The following is a 23,611-nucleotide window of genomic DNA, read 5'->3' as shown; positions in this document are numbered from 1 at the left end:
AATCTGCCTCCACTGACGGTGACGGAGCCGTCGGCACCAACCACCCCCCCCTCCCTCCCCCACCACCACCAGCAGCAACAGCGGACGGATGGAGACGCGTTGTGACGGCGAACGGATTGCCATGATGATGATGATGATGATGATGAAGAAGAAGATGATGATGATGATGATATAGCAGGTGCTGCAGGGTCGTTGCCGCATTGCCTTGGCCGCCGCCGCCGCCGCCGCTAAAGGGGATCGCCGGGGGGTGGGTGGGTGGGTGGGGGGAGGGGGGAGAGACGGTGATGCTGTCATCGTCATTGTGTGCCCACGGAAAGCGAAGAGAGAAAGCGAGGGAGAGGCTCTGACATGGAGGGAAGCAGCAGCAGCAGCAGCAGCAGCAGCGGCGGTCTGTCGGCTCCGAGCTCAGGCCGCGCGGATCAGCAGCAGGTTGGACGGAGCGCCGCGTGAAGCCCGGAAGGACCCCCCCCCCCACCACCACCACCACCACCACCAACACACACCCCCTCCTCCTCCTCCCGCAAAAATTCGTGATATATACACGCTGGAGGGGGGAGAAAAAAAACAACAACAATTGTGATAAAAGTTGAATTCTCGGGTTGAGATGTTTTCCGTGCGTAAAAAAAGAAAAGTCATCGGGCCCATGTGTTGATGATGCATCACAGGAGCATCACGGCAGCAGTCTGTGCCAGTTCAGGGTGGATTACAGAGCAGCAGGCCTCCGTCTGAAGTCAGCTACTGATCACAGAGAGGGGGGGGAAGACCTCAGCGGTTCACTTCACCCTGTTGCTGCCGGAAGTATCCAATTTATTCTTGTTTTTTTTTTTGGTTGTTTTGTTTCATCGGAAGCTCCCCCTCTGCGGAGGGGACAGCTTGTTGCGAGAGATGACTCACTTACAGGCTGGCCTCTCTCCGGAGACCCTGGAGAAGGCCAAGGTGGAGCTGAAGGAGAACCCCGACACGTTGCACCAGGACATCCAGGAGGTGCGCGACATGATCATCACGCGGCCGGACATCGGCTTCCTCCGGACGGACGACCCGTTCATCCTCCGCTTCCTCCGGGCGAGGAAGTTCAACCACTTCGAGGCGTTCCGGCTGCTGGCGCAGTACTTCGAGTACCGGCAGCAGAACCTGGACATGTTCAAGAACTTGAAGGCCACCGACCCGGGCATCAAGCAGGCGCTGAAGGACGGCTTCCCCGGCGTGCTCTCCAACCTGGACCGATACGGCAGGAAAATACTGGTGCTGTTCGCGGCCAACTGGGACCAGAGCAGGTGAGTGAAGTGCTTTGTGTTGGTTATCTTTATCAGGTCGTAACAAAACCAAAAATAGAAACGTGGAGAAAAGAGGTCAGGGTTTAAAAAAAAAAAAAGAAGAAAAAAAAAAAAACAGCCAAATTTTAAATGGACTCTGGTTTATGGAGCTGTCCATTCAGCACCACACAGCCGCGAGGCACCCATCTTCAACACCATATAGAAAAAAATACAGCAATTTCTACATGAAAAGAATGAAATTAAAGGTATGTGGACACCAGTTTGACTCCTGGCTGCTGGGATTTGATTCCCGTCGGCCTCCAGAGGACCTCCGACTGGCTCCTAGTCAACTTTCCGACAAGTTTTCCTCCTCAAACTGGGAAAAAAAACAACTTCGATTTGACAGGAGAGAGACTTCCTCAAACTGTTGCTCCGACGTGACGTAGTCACGAAGCGTTATACCGCGCACCACGTGACAGCGCGTCCGCATACTTCTGGTCACACGGTGCACTTCGTTCAAAGGGGAACGTCCCGCGTTGAGCATTTTAATTCAGTGAGTAAAACAAATTAGCGGCAGGATGTTCTTAGATCGGACGAATTCATGCGGGTTTTTTCAGCCGTTCTACCACTTTTTCTGAACTTTCTTCGGCCGTGCTGCAGACCAGCAGTGACGTCACCACGTTGGTTTTGTTAACCGCCGTTACGAAGCCTCGAGTTTGAATTTTGGCCGGCGACATCTTTGCTGGTTCGGAGCAGGAAGTGACCATATTTGGACGTGCTGGGGGAGGAGGGAGCGAGCGGTGGATCTGACTCGATCTGATTGGAAACCCCGACGATACTACGTCCCGCCCACCGACAGCTGTAACCTGACTGCACCGCAGACCTGTCAATCAAACAGACACGCCCCCTAAAACACATCTTTTGGAATCTTATTTTCTAATTAATGACGCATTATTTTCGGAGTGACTTTCGCCAACAACACCGAGATAACTCGTTGAGAAATTTTAGTGACCTCAAATTTTCTGAGACTACTTGAATGGGAGTCTGTGGAGGCTTTTTGGAGCCGACCCTCTAGTGGCACTCGGTGGTACTGCAGCTTGAGACAACTTCTGCACTTCGGAAGCTACGAACACTTTTTATTTACAGTCTGTGGTCCAAACTGAAATATCTAAAAAACTGTCAGATAGATTTCCATCACGCCGACTTTGCTGTTTAAATATTAAACAAAACAAAAACCCCTGTTACGTTCTCTTCAGGTACACGTTTGTGGACATACTGAGGGCGATCCTGCTCTCGTTGGAGTCGATGATAGAAGACCCCGAGCTGCAGGTGAACGGCTTCATCCTCATCATCGACTGGAGTAACTTCACCTTCAAGCAGGCGTCCAAACTGACCCCCAGCATGCTGCGGCTGGCCATCGAGGGGCTGCAGGTAAGGAGCCCCCGCTTTGTTTACGATCAGCTGGTCGGTTCGGGGGGTTTTAAGCGTCTCGGCTGACTTTGACCGGCAGGTTTTCATAACAAGATATTAGCTTTTTTTTTTTTTTTTTTCCTTTTTATTTCCAAATCAATAACCAGGATTGTTCCTGAAATAGTTGAAGCTAGCTGAAACTTTAACGAACCTGCAAACGTGCAAAAAAAAAAAAAGGAAAAAAAAGTTTGGTATAATTTAGGTTTAAGTGCTTTACCAACTATAGACAAATTAACATACATTTTACACAATACAATCATACCGCATGTGTTAAAAATACCACCCAGTATCACGTCAAAGCGTGTAACACACCCGCATGTCCACTAGAGGACAGCCAGTCTGTGACGGGCCTCAACTTCGGCGTGAAAAGTCAACGTACGTCACATGAAACAGGTCATGTGAAGAAACCTCTTTCTGACCACGTCGGGGTTTTTTTTAAAGGTAAAACGGTGACACCGACACGCTGCCCTCTAGTGGACTGGTTGGTGCGTTACACGTGTTTGTGTAACACCAAGTTGTAAAAATGATAAAATAGGTAAAAAGTGTTTTTTTCTTCTCCTTTAAATTACATTTATTTAAGAAATAAACTTGTAAATACACTAAAACACAGTTGACGATCAAATTTAAATCTTGAACAAATGTAAAAAAAAAAAAATGTGCGATTTCGCTACTTTTCTGCATTTTATTTCATTTCATTTCAAATGTGTTTGTCTTATTTGTCAGACAATAAAATGAACTGGATTGATTTAAAATAATAACAAGTTTATGAGTATAACATAGTAATTATTATTCTGTCGCACATGTTCTCAGCCTTATTTTAGTGTTTAGAAATGTGCACTCTCGTCCCTTTAGCGAAGCGATTTTAACATTTCCAGTCAGACTCGAAGGAAAAGCAACATTTTAAGTCGAACTCCCTTTTCCATCATCCAAAATGTTCCACTCAAGAACAAGTCGAGCGCCGTGTTTAAGCTGTGCGCCTGTTTAAAGAGCAATAGAAGGGAATAATGACATTTCCATTTTGATGACACACCGCCGGGTGCTTTTTCTTTTTTTTTTCGAGGCTTGTTTGTCTGGTAAATGAAAAAAAAAAAAAAAACTTGATTTGACTGCTTGTCATTTTGGTTTTCCTTTTAGTTGGGAGATTCGAAGCTGATTTTGTTGTTGTTGTTGTTGTTGTTTTTTGCTCCACGTCAACCTGAGAAATGAAGAGAGAGATGTGACGGCGCTCGGTGGGTTTGCGCTGCCGCATTTGGGATTTTTTTGATGCTGATGAAAACACATTAGTCATCGGGAGGACACCTTTAACGTCATTATTGAAACGAGTTGAGTGGAGGGAGAAAGCTCGCAGGCAGGAGTGTACAGACGTCCTCTGGTTGAAAGCCAAACCCGAAAGAGGAAACGTCAAGCTTGTTGCCGAGTGCGTGTGGCGGATGGATGGGGAGGGGGTTAGGGGTGGGTTGGTGGGGAGGGGGGGGAGGGGGAGTTGTTATTGCTTTCTCAACATCCCTGTGAATCATCTGCCAATTTGTGTTGGGCTCCATTAGTCAAAGTGATGTCTAAAGAGGGGGGATGGGGGGGGGCGAGCTTCCAGAGGGAGGTGTTGAGTAAGACTCGGCGTGGCCTGAGAGGATCCGCTGATGTGTCTGGGATGGACACCGAACCGTCATTGAACAGTCCCTCCGGCAGTTTGGCTGGGTTTCTTTTGGGGGACTGTTGTGTACAAAAATGTAAAAAAAAAAATGTAAAAAAAATTGAGGTGAATTTTCTGAAAAATTGCAAGAAAAATTGCAAAAACTGATTTTTTTTTTTTTTAAACTATCTTAGCTTTTTTTTTTTTTTTTTTTTTTTTTTAATCTTTTTTTTTAATCTATTTTTTGAGCTTCGATAACCGTGGGGCTAAAGGTCACACACAAAAAAACAACCTCATAAAAGTGCTTTACACAACAGACAGTTTGTGGCCGTAATATAGAAAAATAACGGCTACATCAGCTGTCAAAATAAGAGCTTTAGATTCTGTTTAATTCACGTTAATTCAACACGTACCGTATGCACGAAATCAAACAGCCGTCTCTGACAACTCTAGTTGCCGTTTTTTAAATTGTCTCATTTAAGCGCTTTTATTTTGTCATTTTACATTTGAGAATTTTGGTTTTAAATTTAAGAAAAAATGAGGGCGGGGTTTATAGACCAACATGTTTGCAATAATATAAACAATCTTTTTTTTTTGGTACCAAACCTCTTCCATTGACACTTATACACGTACACAAAAAAATATTATGATTGACAAACAACTTTATCACAAAATATTGTTTTAGTTTGTTTTTTTTATGTGTTCAAAGTACTCTGCTGCATCATCAACATTTTCAGCTTTAAATCCATGTAAACAATCAACTTTCTGCAGTCAATCTCCTTAAATACATATCATATCTCAACATTAGGGGGGCGATCTTTCTCCTTTTTTTTTTTGTTTTCTTTCAGACTGAAGGAATAACTGTAGACTGGAGGCAGCGCGTCGCTGTGACGAGTCCACATATAACACATTTCTGACGGCTCTCCAGACACAGATTAGAGCCTGAATTATTGATGGGAGCTATTAGCTCGAGCCCCGAGTCATTCCCGTCCGACCGGGCGGACGCTCGCCGTTCGCTGCAGGAAGCAGAGGGCGAGTAAAACCGTGATGGCGTCGTTTGATTGGATTGGATTGGAAATAAAATGCGGAAAAACACACGATGCTAAAATCATCAGCGTTGTGGCAAAAGAGACTTTTTTTTTTTTTTTTCTCGGGGTGTGAAGATGAGAAAAAAAAAACTCATTTAAAGGTGATTTTTTTTTCCTTGTTGTTAGTAAATTCCCATGTCTGACATATTTTCCGTACACTGTGGTCGTGATAATGTGAATATTCACTTGGAGCCTCAAATGTGCATCGAGACTCTGCTGAAAAAAAGTTTGATTTAAAAACTACACTTCCCTTGCTTGGTGCGAACTATTTCACTGCGTGAATGTTTAGGTCTGGTCGCCCTCCATTTCAACCAATCAGCTCGCGCCGGAAACCGGCTGACGCTCTGCGACCTACCGTGTCCACCGAAGTGTTGTTGTTTTTTTAATGTGTTTTAAGGAAAGTTAGCAGACGCTAAACATTCATTCTGCGCTGAATGTTTGGCAATTTTCAGCAAGAGTTGAGAAATATCAAACGCTGCGCAGCCGTCCAATCGCAGTGAAGCAGGGGGGCGGGGCAAACGTGGTGAACCACCCCCACGCCGGTCTCTGATTGGTCCGCCCTTCAGAGCGGCTGTATAAAAACGCCAATACGAGTTGAGCCAACGCCTTCCAGCTGTTTGAGGAAATGATTTCGCGCCGTCCTTGAAAGTTTGAGCTTCGCGTTTTTACTTGTTTACGTCTTCGGGTTGAGAGCCAATCGTTTGAAGTTCGAGCCTAAACCAGAGATGTAACTGCAAATTGAGTTTATGAACTCCATTTGTGACATAGGTACCTATTTTTTTTATTTTGTTATTTTCTTCCCCGTATCGTCCGAGCCGAATAAAAATTCACAAATAAATAAATTGCGAATGCACTCGGGCTTTGTGTTTGAAAAGCAGAGTTGAGCGTGAGTCATTCCCACACACACACGCACACACACACACACACACACACACACACACGCACACACACACACACACACACACACACACACACACACACACACACACGCACACACGCACACACACACACGCACACGCACACGCACACGCACACACACACACACACACACACACACACACGCACACGCACACGCACACGCACACACACACACACACACACACATGTGGATGCTGTCAAACAGCCTCAGTGAGTCACTCCAGTCTGAGCAGGTCTGCTTGAAGTGCTAAGAAGTGTTTAAAAGCGGTCGCGTTGCAGTTGAGTTTTTTCTCTTTTTTTTCTTGGCACTACGGCTGATTCACAGCGAACGCGTCGCTCCGTTAACTTCGTATCTGCCGCCGCTGTTCGCGTTTCACTTTTCTTTTTCCAAAGATTTTGCGGCTCTTTCTTGCAGGATTATCTGCCGTCGGTACGAACTGCAAATAACAAACAGCAAACGAACTAATATCGATCTCTAGAAACAAAAGTCGGTAAACATTTGTTTCATATCATCATCAACACGTCAAGACGAGTGAGTTGACTTTTTACATCAGTTTAATAATCCGACTCAAATTGTGCGCGACGACATTATTTATCCTCCAAAACGTCAAATCCGTCTTAAACGTCATAAAAACAAGATACTACCCTCAAAACAAACTTCCAACCCTGACAATGTTAATTTTGAGCAAATACAAATAGCATGTAGGCCGCATGCCTCGGGATCCAAATTTGTAGCACAGTGTGATGTACACATCAACAGCAGAAGCGAGCGCGGTTCGCTGCCGGCGGTCCCTCGAGGGTTCGCTGTTTTCTACATCCACAAATAGGCAACTGGTTTTTCTTTAATGATTATTATTATTTCTTTTTTTTTTTTCATGATTATTTTTGGGGGCATTTCTGCCTTTTTCAATACAAAGTCAAGCGGCAGACGGAGAATGTGGGGAGGGAGGGATGAAGTGGAAGACGAGGTCAGTGAAGCTTCTCACACCAACGGCGCTTTTATGTACCGACCGATAAAGAGATATAAACGAGACGGTGCTCAGATCGTTGCTCTGACGGGTCACCACGCCAGCTGATGAGGTTTTATCGGTCCGATAACACGAATGCGATCCGTTAAATTTAACGCCCCGTTTAGTGTCCGTTCAGTGTGGATAACTTTGAGTCTGATAGGTTACAGGCTTCCACCCAGCAGGCAGAGTTTTGGTAGGTATGTTCATTTTTTTTTTATTTGACTCTTTAAATCCATTTCGAGCCGCACATGAACTCGAATAGAACTTCAGATGGAACTCGTGATCTCGTGGTTACGACGCGGGAAGTCGTTTTCACCGTATGCTTGGTAAAAAAACAAAAACAAACGTTGCTGGGCAACATCAACGTGTTGTCATTTTTGTCACGTGAGAGTTTGTCTTCATAACTCGGATAATAGCCGAACGTCTGAGGAAAGATTGTGTCTTCCCAACGGCCTCATCTTTTCCCTCGTGTTTTTGTATCTCCAGCGTTACATTAGCTCGCTAGATTGTTTTGCCTCTGTGGCTTCTACACGGCATCCACGTTGCCGTTGCCTAGCAACGGTGTTTTTTTTTTAGGACTTAACCACTTGAGCGCCAAGCATACGGTGCGCGCGACTTCCCATGTTGTAACCACGCGTTAGCTCGCGGGTTCCATTTGAACACCGGTTGAAACAATCCAGGCGGAGTTTGGAAATCACACACGAAGGGACAAAGTTGGGTTCGTGTCTCCGCCAAAATAAAATCAAGAGAGACTCAAGCTCGATAATTCAAACATAGGAACCAAAACAAGAACGAGAGAGTTTTGAGCGGGGCGGGACTTTGAGGTCGGACTCATTCGCCGTTTCCTGAGCTTTCACGAAAAGTTTAGAATTACTTCTAATAATCTACACTCCAGTTTTGACTTGCCAGTTCTGCCTGATGTAAGTTCAGGACGTGAAACATCCTTTGGGGAATGTCACTATCTGTGTTTTACATACTTTCTGTCCAGATACAGATGCATCGTGTGCTTTGAAAGAAAATCCCTTCTTGAAGCTGTTTGGTCTGCTCGCTGGTTTACGTCTGAATGACGGATGAATTTAAACGACTCAGCAGAGCTTCGTGTCCTGAAGTTGAACTTCTCCATCGACCGGCTTTAAATGTGCTGCCTCGCTGTCTACGCCGTTCAGTTTGGGGATTTCTGTTCTTCTTGTTCCTCTCGGGTTTCAGCTTGATTTTTTTTTTTTTCCCCCAGTTGTGTAAAAAAACAACAAAACAAAAAAACAACAACACACTTTTCATTTCTTTATGCTCTCATGAAAGAGATTATACGGAGGAGTCCAGGGAAACACGGGAGATGAGACGGTGTGCAAGATGAGGGATTCAAACCCATCGAGTCGTGATCCTGCAGGATTACAACATTACAGACGGATTAAAGATTCAACTACGCAGAACCTTCTTTGGAGTTCCTCCTCACAACAAATTTCAGAAATATGTTTTTTTGAATTGAAGCTGAAATAATTTAAAAAAATACTCGAGATGTTGTGGAGATAAAAAAAAAATTAAATAATAATTTATCTTCAAAGTGTCAACAGTTCAAGAGTTCGTTAAAAATAAAACAGCCTCACAAAAAAGAAATATATAACAATAATTCAACTTTTCCCAAAATAAAAGGAGGAATATTTTTGTTTGTGGAAACCAAAGGAAAGTTTGAAGGTCTTCTGTGTATGAAATGTGCATTAAAAACAAAGTGCTTTACATAATAAAACATCATAAAAAAAAAAAAAAAAGTGGAATATTAAGAATCCCATTAAAAGAACTGAAAACATTTTGTAACCTTTAAATGCAGAAAACCTATTTTCATGTGAAATTGTTTTCCTTTTGTTTTTTATTTGGCACAAATTGGAAAACTCAAAATGTACAAACATAACAAAGTTAAAAGTTCAGAAGGTTAGAAAAAACGATAATTATACATACGGAAATAATGTTGCTACATAAAACAAATGGAAGCAAATAACGACAACAAAAACGTATTCATGATTTGAACTGGAGAATCCGTCCATCTGTCGGCAGGATTTGGCTCTTAACTTCCCGACAGATCAACCTGGACCCATCGGGGATCAGTTGTTGGGACTCTGCTGGCGATCTGGATCCTGGATTTCATCCATCAGACTTTTTTTTGTCGCGTTCAAACCTCTTAAAGTTGCATTCAAATGCGGAAATCCAACAGTCGGCTTCCTTTTCTTTTTTTCTTTTATCAGAAAAGATAATCAACCCTAATCGAACAATTATAGCCAAACTAAGTACCACCCTAATTAATAATCAGGAAGTAACATGAGTTCAAAGACAAGCGGCAAACCGGCAGTGACATCGCCCGTCGGTCCTTATGAAGCCTCCAGTTCAGAGCGAGCGGCGGATCTGACCGATCTGATTGGAAACCATGACGATACTACGTCCCGCCCACCGATAGCTGCAAGCTGACTGCACCACAGGCCTGTCAATCAAACAGGTCTTGTTGAATCTTCTTTTCTAATGAATGAGGGATTATTTTCAGATGGACCTCCAGAAAACTAATAAGAAGGAGTGACTTTAGCTAACAACACCGACATAACTGATGGACACATTTTATTCACTTTGGATTTGATGAGAGAAGTTGAATGGGAGTCTATGGAGCCGGAGGCTTTTTGGAGCCGACCTCTAGTGGCACTCGCTGGTACTGCAGCTGAAGACACTTCTGCATCGGCCTCATTTTTCAGACCTGGAAACTCGTCTTCCTCTGTGTTTTCTCCCTCCTCCTCTCCCTCCGGCCTCCCCACCCCTTTTTTTCTCTTTTTTTCTTACTTTTGTTTGCCCCCCCCCCCCACCCTTTTCTCTCTGTAACATCATCATCATCATCCCCCCTCTTCATCATTGTCCCCTCTCTCTCGGTTCAGCCTCTCCATCATTGTTCGGCCGACACAATCGTTGGCAGTTTCTGTGACGTGACAGCAGCCGAAGCATTCAAACCTCACTCACGTTAATTATCCATTCATTTTAAAAATAAACTCAATAATCACACACAGTCAGCGCTGACTGATTACCAGCGATCACTTTTTAATAGAAAACATAATCAAACCCAAACCATTTGTTATAGGTGTCGTCTAAAATGTCTTTAAAAACGTCTCTTCTTGCTGTTTTACTTTTCTCCGTAAAGAAGCATCATCATCATCATCATCATCTTCTTCTTCTTCATCCAGTTGCATGCTACGCCGTGTCTTCATCTTAACCCCCTTCCTCCTCCTCCTCCTCCTCCTCCTCCACCTCCTTCTTTCTTCCTCCGCCCCTCCACGGCTCCCTCCCTACCGCCACATCCCACCCTCGCTGCTGCGTTGCCACGGCAACACGTCGGACTGCCAGAGCTATCTGCTCTGCCCTCTCCTCCAGATGGGCTCCCTTTTGTTGTGCGTCTGAGTGTTTGTGTGTGTGTGTGTGTGTGTGTGTGTGTGTGTGTGTGTGTGTGTGTGTGTGTGTGTGTGTGTGTGTGTGTGTGTGTGTGTGTGTGTGTGTGTGTGTGTGTGTGTGTGTGCGTGTGTGTGTGTGTGTGTGTGTGTGTGTGTGTGCGCCGAGAGACATCAATGCACTTCTCCGTCTTTTTTTTTTTTTCCAAGAGGACGCTCGTCGTGCGGCTGGTTTGTTTTGTCAGCGAGTTTTGCCACAAAACACCGTTAAATGCAACCTTGCGTCATGTAAACGTGTTTAATATTGTGTAATGTTGCAGACTTTACTAAAAAACACACACACACACACACACACACACACACACACACACACACACACACACACACACACACACACACACACACACTGTTGCAGAAAATAAATACAGAAATAGAAAAGAAATAGTTCCTTTACATTTAATCTTTTTTTTTCTTTTTCTACATTTGATCTGAATCTCGTGGGTGTTTGTGTTGCTGCTTCTGGTTTTCATGGAATCCACCACAAGACTAGTATTTTTGGTTTTAAATGAAATCTTTTGACCACAGGCTGCGGAAGTGTCTCGGAGTGCAATACCACCGAGGGCCACTAGGTGCTGGCTCCAAAAAAAAGAACAAAAAACAGCCTCCATAGACTCCCATTCATAAACCATCCACATCTCATAAAAAAATACAGTCAACAAATGTTTTCCACAAATCATTATGGTGCTGTCAATGTTGCAAAATGAGTTCATTGTTGTTATTGTTGACGTTATTTATATATGGGTTCGTCCGTGCTGAGATTTTCTTTGGACAAAATGTAAAACAGTGACCACTTCTAAATACATTTATTCGCTCATTTATTATTTAGACGCCTCTCGGCAGGCGTACATTTGTCCCCTTTCCAGCGCCCGGACATCCTGCAGATATTTAGACCACATTAACATATACAGTAGAGTCCAGTTCCAGTTAGCCCAAACCTCTGTGGATTCATAGCATTGGTTATGTAACACACACCCCTCCAGAATAACCGGGACTCCTGAGGAAAGATGGTGGAGATGAATATTGACCGACTGCTTCTCAGCTCGGAGGGGAGAAGAAACCGTTTGTTGTTTGTTCTTCGCAGTTAAATATCACTTCAGGAATAAAAGAAAGGCTTTCTGAAGATAGATTTCCCTCTGCTGAATTATAATCCTCCTCCTTTTTCATCATCATCATCATCATCATCACGTATATTAAATGATAAAAGGTTTCCAAGCATCCTGTAATTTAGCTTTTTTTTTTTTTTTCCCTGAAACATTGATTCAGATTCAGTTTTTTGTTTGTAAGCGTACGCTTGATGGACAGTTAACCATCAGATAACGTCAGAAACGCTCCTGAAACATACTTCTGAATGTCAATAATCCGTCTCTTCTGTCTGTAAACAGGAAAATTGAGCCTTTTTTTTTTTTTTTTTTGTGGAGAACAAAGAAGCTGCTGAGCAGGTTTTGTCTTCGCGAACAGTTGCCGTTTTGATTCGAACTGCCGTCGCCGCCCGTTATCTCTTAACTGCAGATGGAAGACGACGGCGGCTCTCCGACCGAGCGCTCCCGTCACTTCAATAAAATTAAAAAAAAGCAGCTCACTGATGGGAGCTTTTGAAGTTCATTCGAAGAGAAGCTGCCAATAGCGGAATTTCTCTGCCAATATTCCAGATCGCATTTGAGTGTGCAGCCAGACAACAAAATCAAAATCAACAACAGCAGCAGCAGCAGCACTGCTCCTTTGTTCGTACACTTCAAGATCTTTTTTTTTTTTTTTTTTTTTTTACTTCTGTCTGCAAAATCTCTCATACCAATAAATATCGATCCCTTTTAAGCATTAACGTCGACCGAGTTAAAGGAATAGTTCGACGAGCTTCAGAAGTCTGACAGGGCGCCCGTCCGAGGACAGAAGTTGTTGTTTTTAGATTTCTGGTTTTGTACGCAGTAAACAAATGTGTTCAATTTAGAGCTGCTGGTAGCCGCACAAATATTTCACAGTGCCGTAGACTTGCCTTGAAAAATCAATGGAGTCGATACACAGAATTTTTTTTTTTCTAAAAGCAATTTCAGCCTCCTTGATTACCGCTAAACATACGTTGACGCACTCGAGACGTTTGAACCGTCGTGTTCCCCACCACGACCCGATCCAAACCCAGTGTCACGGCAAAAGCGTGAAATAGACACGCCTGTCCACTCCAGCAAAACGTGAGATAGCTACGCTCTGTCCGGGGCGTGGAAGTTACACGCACGCCACGAATCCAGGAGGTGACAACTTTTTCCTTTTTTTTTTTTTTTTGTGTGTTTCCAAACCTCAACCATGTTCTTTTTCCTAACACCGAACAATTTGCTTATTTCATACACAGTACACGTTTGGGTTCTTTTTTTGTTAAAGTGGAACTTTACTTTAAATCACACAGCTCAAAGCACGCAGTACGTTTCATTTTCTTCCACTGTATTGAAAACGTGTAACTTTGGCGCCTAGACAGCGGCAAAGCGTGGCTATGTCACGTTTTGGCTGGAGTGGACCGGCGTGTCTATTTCACGTTTCGCCGCGATACCGGGTTGTGCCTGATCAGGCAGCAGAAAACCACTCCACAGAAAGCCGAATGAAAAACATACCGTGTTTACATCTGTGTTCCCTCAGTTTTTGGGGTAAAACTTCATTTCTCTCCTTCCGTTCTGTCTCGGCGCTGCTGAGTGGAGCTGGCAGCGTTTTAATATCCTGCAGAGGCTGCGGTTTAATTGGTGTGACCTTCTCTCGCCGTGTGAATTTCTGCCAGGAAGGAAACTGCAGTTTTAATACCTGAGATAAAAAAAAAAAATTATTTCAAGTGTTTTACGTTCTCTTTACAAATGTCAAACCCGCTTACTTAAACAGGAAGAGAATTCCAGTTACCCACAACATCGCATCTTAATTACCAGTTTTTAATGCGCTTATATAACTTAATATTTTGGAACAAATGATGCCTATGTGCTGCTAATACTCTTTTTTTTAATATAAGCTGCTCTTTGTGCTCTGATTTGATTAACTGTAATTAAGCGCAAAACAATTAGATTGTCGATCACGGAGCGTTCACGCCGAGGAAGGCGTTGAATGAAACCTTTGGTGCTCGTTGCTCCTCTGCAGCCCAAAAGAAAAAAAGATGAAGCCAATGTCAACGTCAAACTGATCATTTTTCACTGCTTTTTAACTACTGCTGGATAGTTTGCCATAAATCTCATCACACGTGCTCAAATGTTTTCTTTTGTGATGTTTTATGACGTGAAGGCTGTGATACAAACACATCTCAGAAAATATGAGGGAATTAATTGTGGTCGTGAATCCAGAATGTGTTCTGAATGGGAACCAGTTCAGACTTTAAAAGGATCAAAGAAATCGTATTTTATTATGTTTTCATCCTCCCGATTTCTGCCAGTGAATTTCAGACCTTCTACTTTTACTGTACGTGTGCACCTTTGTAGTTTAGACCTCAGAAGTCGGACTGAGTTTCACAGGAAATTAGTTAACCAGCAAAATAGAATTAATAAAATACAGTTATACTGTATAATTATCCTGCCTGTGTTTTTATGATTATTTATCTCGTTTTTTTTATATTTTCATACTTGTTGCCTCGCCAAAAATAGAATTTCTAATACATTTTGGGAGATAATAGAATTTTAAAAAGTCGAACTTAAATAATAAATGGTGCAAATGATTTGAGCATCACTACAGAAAGCAGCGAACAGGTGTGATTGGCTAAAAGGGTTCGAGCCGGCTATGAAAACGTATTTACTGGATGTGCAGCAACAGCCGGAGAAGAGGACTGTTGAGAAAACAGATCGGCTGAAAGGCTTCAGAGAAAATACGAGTGTGAAATGCAGTCCGAGGCTCAGGCAAGTTCTGCTGCGTTTGTCCTTTGGAGAAGTGGCGTTTAAACGGATTATTTTATCAGAGCTAGCTGGTAACCCACAGATGGGATTCGAAAAAGACGGCAATTTCTTTAGGCACGGGAAGATTCACACTCGATTTACTCCCCCTCTAAAAGTCCACTCGGACGTTTCCCCCGTTAAAAAAAAAAAAAAAAAAAAAAAAAAAAGAAAAGAAGAGGCTTTTGTAAAGTGAGAGGCCAGCAGCTACACAATGTCATCTCTCCGGGCTACACTTTAAAAACACCAAGAAAGAAAACAGCACTCGAATGGATGTCGCCCTTTTCTTCCCCAGAAACTCCCTTTTCCCCGCTCCTTTGTACCGGAGGACACGTTTACTCGTCGCTCGTGCGGATGGGAAGTGACAGAAGCAGAGCGGGATGGAGAGGAAGCTCATCAACCTGATGTGTTGTAGAAAGACTGATCGCGGCGGCGGAGAGCGGTGGACGACACACGTCAGGGGTTTTTAGCGTCAGCCGATCGACTCCAGCATCTTCGTTTTTGTTTTTTATCCTCAAAGATTTCAGTTTTTCTTTTTCTTTTTTAAGTCTTTTGTGCAACAATCAGCCACGCGGCGAAACAATGCTCCGTAAAAGGCACTTTCAAAAATGAAATGAAAGGCTGACTATGTTCTTTTGTTTGCTTTTAGCTTTTTGAAACTCACAATGTTTCATTGAATATCATGTTTTTTTGTTTGTTGTTTTTTTTTTATCATCTGCAGCAGCTTCTTTAAGCCTACAGCATTTCTGCTGAATTTTACAAGCCTGTATGCAACAGTTAATAACATCAATACTACTAAAAGGGTTACAGTGATTTAAAAACATTTCAACAAACATGAGCAACAGTTAATAAAATATAATAATGAAACACAACAAAAGACAATAAGACAAACAATAAAATAGTGAGTTTTGAAGTCACTTAAAACAAGATATTTGCTTCCCTGAACTCCTCCAGTAGGTTTTTTTTTTTCCGACAACTGAGCGACCCGAACAGAAAAGTGTCCTAAGTAAAATGAAACCTTTCATTTTAAAGTTAGTAAGAAGAGCAGCCGGGAACGATCTCCCAGAGGATCTCAGGTTGTATTTAGACTTAAAGGTGAGCATTAAAATTTTAACATTACAAAGTGATTTTTAAAACTGGTTTAATCTGTTCTTTCCTGCTGCACCTGACTTTCAGACTTGTTAGAAATTGGTGGAGACCAAGAGAAGAGCAAAAAAAAAAAAAAAAAAAAGACAATTGGACCCTAATGCTTCTGGGAGTCCAATATTTTACCATTAAGTTAACCAAAATTGGCCAAAAAGCAGATTCAGGCAGTTTTTCAGAATTTTAGATTTGCAAAAAAACAAAAATTTGAATCCAATTCGCTTCAATTGAACATGAAAGAATAAAAAGATTATTTTAATTAAGTTTCATCTACAGTATGTGCAGTATATGTGTTGATTTGACCATCAGAGTGAGTATTGGGAGCTGAAATGTGCAATTTTTGAGTAATATTACCTCACGTATCGCCGTCACCAATGAAGCAGTCAAATACACAGATTTCACCATCTTAGTCGGACAGTTATACGTTTCTGTCTGCGTGGGCGATAAAAAATTAAAAATTAAAAAAACGAACTCCAGGCTTGATGTAGATCTGGTTCCCGTCTTCTGGCTCCATCCTGTCTCGCGCTGCTGTCACAGCTCCTATTTGATCAACTAAATAATAAATGAGCAGCCCGGGACTCGCAGGTTCTCTGTACGACCTGATGTTACAGTTCGTCCAGAAAATACACGTTTTGCAGCCTCGATCCGTCTCCATTTCCTCGTGTTGCTGTGTTGGACGTTTTTGGTTCTTCTGCTTTTTCATATTCTGTTCTGCTGTTGCAGTTTTGTTTTTTGTTTTTTACCCGAGATGGATTTTCAGTGTTTAATCGATATGTTTACGGCCTAATTGGTTTTATCCGGTTACGTGAATCAGTACAATGGCTGTTTGGGGCGTCAGGTTTAATGCCTGTAAATCAGCGCTGTTTATTTTACTGCTGTTCTTTTTGGCATCAGATGCTGACTCGCGTCCTTCTAACGAGCTGCTGTGACTGAGATCTGAGCTCCAGTCTTTTGCCAGATTCACTTTATGTTTCTGGTTTGTGGCGCCCGATCGATACGGGATTTTTATGGTCGATTCAGACACCAGGACTTAAAACTTGTAGAATCCCAAATGGTGCCGTTATTCAGGGAATAACAAATACGTCTAGGGGTTGGCTCCAAAAAAGGCTCTCGCTTCCACAGACTCCCGTTCAACTTGTTCCATGAAGTATTATCATTTTGGTGTTGTTAGCTAAAGTCACTCCTTCTTATTAGTATTCTGGCGGTCCTTTTGAAAATAATCCTTCATTAAATAAATATTAGGCCTCAAAAAAACAGTACGTTAGGTTGACACGGTCTGTTTGATTGACAGGCCTGTGGTGTAGTCAGGTTTCCGCTTTAGGTGGGCGGGGCTCGGTTTCCACGGAGATCAAGTCAGATTCACATCTTGCTCCTCCCAAGCTCGTTCTTCTTTTAAATTATTTTTTTTTAAAACATATATATATGTGTTATATATATTCTCTTACAAATTTCCTTACTTCTATGATTAAATCTGCGCTAACAGTTTTTTTTTACGTTAGCAGCGGAAACGAGCTGTGAAACGCAACACCGACAGACGACGTCGTCTCGTTTCGGGTCGATGTGGTGAACTCGTCAGCTAACCAACCGCTTCCTTGTTCGCACATCCAGCCGGTGCAAAAGTCACGTTTTTATTTCCGGCTGCTTGTTGCCGGGCAGAAGGCGTGAACCAAAACCAGCACAGTCAAAACACCAAAAAAAAACAAAAAACCTCATGAGTGCTAAATCCATCCTGGGCCTTTGTGGCTCTGCAAAAGCAGCAGAAACGCTTCCTCCTGTCGCCGCTCGGCATTTTCCGTCACTCGAACGGAAACATACGTCGCTTACGGGCTTCGTACAAAAATAAAAACCGAGGCTCTGTATCTGTAGGAGTACGAGCCGGATTGCCGCTCGTAACCCCGGCGAGACTTTCGCAATCAAGTCTGTATTCAGTTTTGGTACGTTGGAGTTTGCCAACCTGCTGGGACCCAATCCAAACGTAATTATATCCAATCAGAGCCGAACCGCCGAGCTCTCAGCGGTCCTCCAACAATAATGGAGCTTTACGACGACGGAGGCCCGTATCAACGCCGACTTTTTAGCACGACTGCGTTCAAAGCAATTTACTCTTCGACTGTTTATATCCGACGGGTAAAAAAAAAAAAAAGGAAGCAGGCGATGCTTTTAGATTGAAGGTGGGGAAATCAGAAAGCTGTCCCGAGACGACCTCGTATGTAAAGTCAAAGCGTACCTGCCGCTCGTCACACCTGAACGTTTCTGAGGGCTACGTCACTTCCAGACGTTAAATATTCACCCGACCTGACAGTTACACAATACCTTCAGTTTACAGGCAGAAATCCTTTCAGTCGTCCTGCAGATCTCTGAAGTGTTTCTCTGGAAACGTTGCCGGCTTTGAGCTGCAGGTAACAGATTGCTTTTTTTTTTTTCTTTCTTTTTTGCTGCGAGAGAAAATGAAGTCAAACACACACCGAATTACAATGTTTGGAAAAGAGAGAAAATAGGTGTTACCAGATGTTGCTGCTGACAAGAAAAGAAGACGTGAATTTCTCACACGTTCAAAAACTCACACACGTGAAGATTTTTAGTTTTGCACATTGGAAATGTGATTTTTGGAACCTTTTCATGGTGTGATGTGAGAAGCCCATGTAAAAAAAACATATCCGCCTATTTTTTTTTCCCATGTTATCATACGTGTGTTCACGCGTATCGTACATGTGAACACGTGTTCTATCTGTACGAGTTTCATGTTCCTTCGGTCCCGACTTGAAATGTCATCGCATGAGTTTTTTTGCTCACGAGAAATTGCACGTGGTTTTTCATTCACGTCAGCAGAATTTTGCTGCGTTCAAATGCGGCCGTATTTACCGCGTACATCGAGAAGAGTCCGTAGGTACGGCGCCCTCTTGTGGTGTTCAAGAAGTCGCAGCTAAAAAGAATTCTAGAAGCGTGGAGACGAGGCCGTTGGGAAGATCAACATTTCAAGATCAACGTAGGCTGTTATCGAAGTTATGAAGACAAACGCTACGTGACTAAAATTACAACATATTAGCTCAACACCCAAACGAAAAATGAAATCCCACGACCTTTGACCTTTTTCTGTAAACATCAGCAAACAGCTCGTGAACTCGAGGCTTGCGGAAAATGTAAGTCCCGACGTCGTGAATACCACAAGAGGGCGCCGTTCGCACGGACTCTTCTCGTATGCGCAGTAAATACGACCGCATTCGAACGCAGCATTTGTTGCAACGAACGCGTAACCGATTAAAGCCGAACGCTCTCGTCTGCCGCCTGAAAGCAGCATCTGTAAAACAAACCATCTGTAAAACAAACCATCTGTAAAACAAACCATCTGTAAAACAAACCGTTTTTACCGATTTGCTCACACTCAGTGAAATAAATGTAAATATCAAGACAAAATTCCAGGGGTATTCCCTTTCAGTGTAAAAAAACACAAAAAAAACCGAGACAATTAATTGCAAGTCATTACTATAATCACCGTAGAAGACAAAAAGACCATCACCAACGAGATTGGCAGCTTCTGCGTCGTCTTCTGCGGGTTGTGGCCTGAGGTGAGATTTACAGGGAAATCGGCTGAAAGTCACAAAGCAGGAGGTGGGTGCTGGTTTTTTTGGGGTTTTTTTTTCCAGCGAATCCATCTTTGAAAACAGAAAATCATTTCTAATGTGTTTACCGTCCTCGGTGAAGCCTCAGAGGAGAAGGAAGAGAAAGATGAAGCAAACATCGAAACGTAGCTCGTTCATCAATCTGATTGTTTTCCTAAAAAAGAACGGACACGTCTCCACCTTCTGTCACCGTCAATTGTCTTCGACCTTTTCGCCGTGACTGAACAACGCCCGGCGGTGACCTGGAGCGCGAAGCCAAAAATACATCCCCACATTTGTTTCCGATCGAGATCCGCCTCCCCGCAGCCCAAACATCCGAAACGATGCCGCAGCGGTTTCTGACCGGCTGCTTTCTGGAAATCGACAGTTTGAGGGTGTCAAATATTTTGAGCTGTTTTATTAGTTAAAACTGGAAGAAAAAAAAACAAGCATTAAAAACACCGTCTGATAAACTAAAAAGGGTTTTCTGTTTGGTTCGTTTTCTCTCTGGTTTCCTATTTTGACTATTTGAACTCTTTTTGTGGTTAACTTAGCATTTTATCTCTTTTTCTATGTTTTTAAATGTTCATTTCTTTCAGTTTTTTTACATGAAACACTGCATGTAATTGATTTCCTTCTTTCTGGCAAAAGGTTTTGGTTTATTTCCCAAAACATTATTTAAAAAAAGGGGGGGGACATAAGCAGGCTTTATGGTTTTTCCAGGAAAGACAAGTCATAATCTGCATATCGTGATACAGTAGACATCGTTTTACTGTCCTGCAGGGAGATTTGTCCGCTCAGTTGATTGGAAGAGGATGTAAAAATAAGCTTCAGCATCTCAACTAAAGACTAACACTGAAAATATTAATGAGAAAATACTGTTTGTTTTCCGTGTTTACTGCACAAAGATTTAAGCCTTTCGAGTTACTCTTTGCTGGAGGGGGAAAAAAATGGTGCATCTATTAAAAGTGTTGATTATCTTTCTTCGTGTGAATCAGGGAAAACCTTTTTCATCTGTAGTTTATTAAAAAAAAAAAAAGACCAGAATTTAATTGTTTAATTGTATTTTTCTGTCTATTTTACGCCATTATAATAGTACAAGTCTAATTACAGTTTAATAACGCAAATTCTGATAATGTCTGATTTGTTTAATAACACAAATTCGTCTTCCTTTTTGTGGGCAGAGCTTTAGCGCCACCGACTCTCTCGGCGAGAAATCATCACGCTTTTTATCGTCTTGAAAGTCAAAACTTGGAAAACGTACTCACGAAGGTTCTCCGTGCACGTCACGATGCTGCGCACTGTTCACGCGCAACAGGAGCAGTCTCTGGACTTTTCCATCCGCCCTCATACAGAATCGACTTTATATACAGCTTGCTTGAATATATATATATTTGAGAGGGACATATATCTATGTGTATATATATATATATATATATAATATGAAATGAAAATAGAACAAAGAAAAATAATCTAAAAGTAGGAGCCTTTTATACTTTCCCAGCTCCTCTTACATCTTCCGTTCCCTCTTGGATCTCCTTTACCTTCTATTATTCTCACCACGGCGTCCTTCACCTGCGTTTGAACTCCTCACGCTCGGTTTTCTTCTACTTCGGACATCACTTGGGCGAAACGCATATCAATCCTTTAGCTCCTGTTTCTCCTCCTCCTCCTCCTCCTCCTCGTCTTCCTCCTCTTCCTCCTCCTCATCTGGTCCCCCCGGTGCATCAGAGGCCTCACAACTCAGATTCCATTTTCAGTGTTTCATGTATAATGCAGCAGGTCCCTTCATCGAAGTGGAAATGTCTGTCAGAGCACCGGGCAGGCCAAAGGTTCAGAGTCAGAGCAACCCGGAGGGATCCGACGGCTGTCGGATCACCCGCTTGACCAAAATACAGTTGGGTTTCTTTTTGGGAGGGGGGGGAGGGGGGGTATTACGAGTACTGACATCTTCGAAGGCCCTGCCACAACAAGATCTCGTGTGCTCATGCGCAGTTTCAATTTCAATCCCGGTGTGAAGAGACAGAAAATGTAAATCTTTCTAAATTAGCTGCTTTCTATAACATAATGATTTGGGTTTCTTTGGGACACAAATGTGGAAAAAAAACAATCAATAAGATATCATCTATATGCGGGCCGATTGTAGCAGCAGAGGACGGATCGGGGGACCGACACCCATCAGCGCGGTCCAGAACCTTTAGAGACGATGAGGTTGAAATCAAATGAGGGAAAATTGGATTTTTTTTTTTTTTTAAATTTCAATTTGTTTCTGAAACAATCGATTGAACAATTTCCTTTTTTTTTTTTTCTTCTATTGTTTACTAAAACTCTCCATAATGTTGGACCTAAAATACGAATAAAAGTTGGTTTTCACTTTTAAAATTTGGTGATTTTGATTAAGCTAGCGGAAGAAGTTTCCCAAAGTCTGAAACAAATACATTGGATTGTATCTCTTTATGAAATTTAGTCAAAATAACAATAGCAAGGATTTTTTTTAATTTTTTTTTTTAAAATGAATTATGTAGCAACAATCTTGTGTGGACAATGTCATTTTTTTTTCTTATGTACGTGTGGAAATTTCAGCCCGATTGTGGCGCTGTAGAAAGATCCAGGGGGGGATTTCCTTTTTGCCAACAACGAATATTTAACATGGCCATCACATTACACGAAACCTCGTCCCGTACAGCTGGTCAGAGGTCGATTTTGGTCCGATTGTCGTGCTGGCCGAAAGGTCAGAGGATCACCAAAATGAATTGGGAAGCTGAATTAACACACCGATGTTTATGTAAATGATGTCCGGATGCCGTATCTTGCTCCGGGCCCGAGCTTTGAACACTCATCGGCGCAAAAAAAACACTGGCGGCGACTTTGGTGATCGGTATCGGCCAAATCCTGATTTACGAACCTGGACTGACCTCAGAGACCGTCGCTGTCTCTCCACACATGCTGCCAAACTATTTTTTTTATTTTTTTTTATGAAAAAGTCTACCCCGGGCCATTTTCATCAGACAGCTCTGTTATGTCAGAATATAATCTCACCATACTGCCGGACCACGGCCAAATTATGACTCATACGCAGCGGAGTGTAATTATAATAATTGTGTCCAGCGTTCTAGGAAACTCTGTGTCGGGCTCAGAGTCCACAAGCTAACCTGTATGAACAAGGGCTCATTTCCCTCCGGCGTTGTGCCTCGGTGACTCCAAAATAGACCCGACCATTTCCTATTGACTATGAGATTAGAGCCTATTTACAAAACTAATCTAATGAAAAGGGACAGGAAAACTAACAGAGGTAATTTTTCATTTGCTGGAACTAACAGGCTGCTGAGATAAAAAAAAAAAAAAAAAAAAAAGATCCTTTTGGCCGAGTCTCTCTGTTATTTCTGAGAAAACACAGACTTTATTTATCACCGATTTATTTTTATTAGTTCCACTTCTCGAAGGCATTTTCGGTTATTAATAAATAATGAATTTACAGCTAGTATTTACAACCTTGAGCTACCTTTTGCAATGTCTCCCGTGGTCTGTTAAATACATCGTATTGTATTATGCAGTGGTTTGTATGTTTTCTTTTAGTCACCATATGTTTTTCATGTTAAAAAAAATCAGGCAAAACAGCATTAAAAAAATGTATTTTAAACTGTTAAACTCCATCTTTCTGCCAGACATATAAAGTCTGAAATGTCTCATAACAAATATATATCAGTTGGTTTACACTTGATACCTTCCTTTTGTCTGATATTCTGTCCCAGAATTTGGTTTCAAAAGGAAATCATTCACATTAAAAGAGAAGAACATAATTTTAGAGGTACATAAAGTCAAAATAGTAAAAATGGCAAGAACATTATTTGTAGTATAAACAATAAGAAACAACTTAGTAATGGCATCAGTAATTTTGTTATATTCATGAATTATATAGAGTTATACTGTGAGCTTTTATTTTGAAATTCCTCTGCTGATGTGTGAAATCCTTCAAGACTGACCATGTCCAGTTCAGTCCTCCATTTAGCCGTTTTGTCCAGGCTTTATTTAGGCAGCATTTTTAAAGTTGGTTTTACATGCTATGCTGACGATACTCTGGTTTTTAATTCCTAACGTAAACTACAACCTGCAGTTGCGATCACCATGAAGCAAACAACCACC

The 23,611-nt window shown here is 42.3% G+C and overlaps 1 protein-coding gene across 50 annotated transcripts in view; it reads left to right on the top strand.

Annotated features, from left to right (window-relative positions):
- Positions 1-495: 495 nt before the first annotated feature.
- The window catches only part of clvs2 (clavesin 2), a 30,201-nt gene continuing 7,085 nt past the window's right edge, over positions 496-23,611 (top strand). For all 50 annotated transcript variants that reach the window (XM_069725317.1, XM_069725297.1, XM_069725294.1 and 47 more), the window contains exons 1-2: positions 496-1,274; positions 2,510-2,684. In XM_069725317.1, the coding sequence (XP_069581418.1) occupies positions 886-1,274; positions 2,510-2,684 (564 nt within the window). In that variant the 5' untranslated portion in view covers positions 496-885. The remainder of the gene's footprint in view (positions 1,275-2,509; positions 2,685-23,611) is intronic.

Source organism: Brachyistius frenatus, unplaced genomic scaffold (assembly GCF_029030835.1).
Source record: "Brachyistius frenatus isolate BFR_SWC_R1_liver_20210118 unplaced genomic scaffold, ASM2903083v1 Contig_418, whole genome shotgun sequence".
NCBI lineage: Eukaryota > Metazoa > Chordata > Actinopteri > Embiotocidae > Brachyistius > Brachyistius frenatus.
Note: the sequence above shows the minus strand (reverse complement) of the source record. Positions and strands in the feature narration are given on the sequence as shown.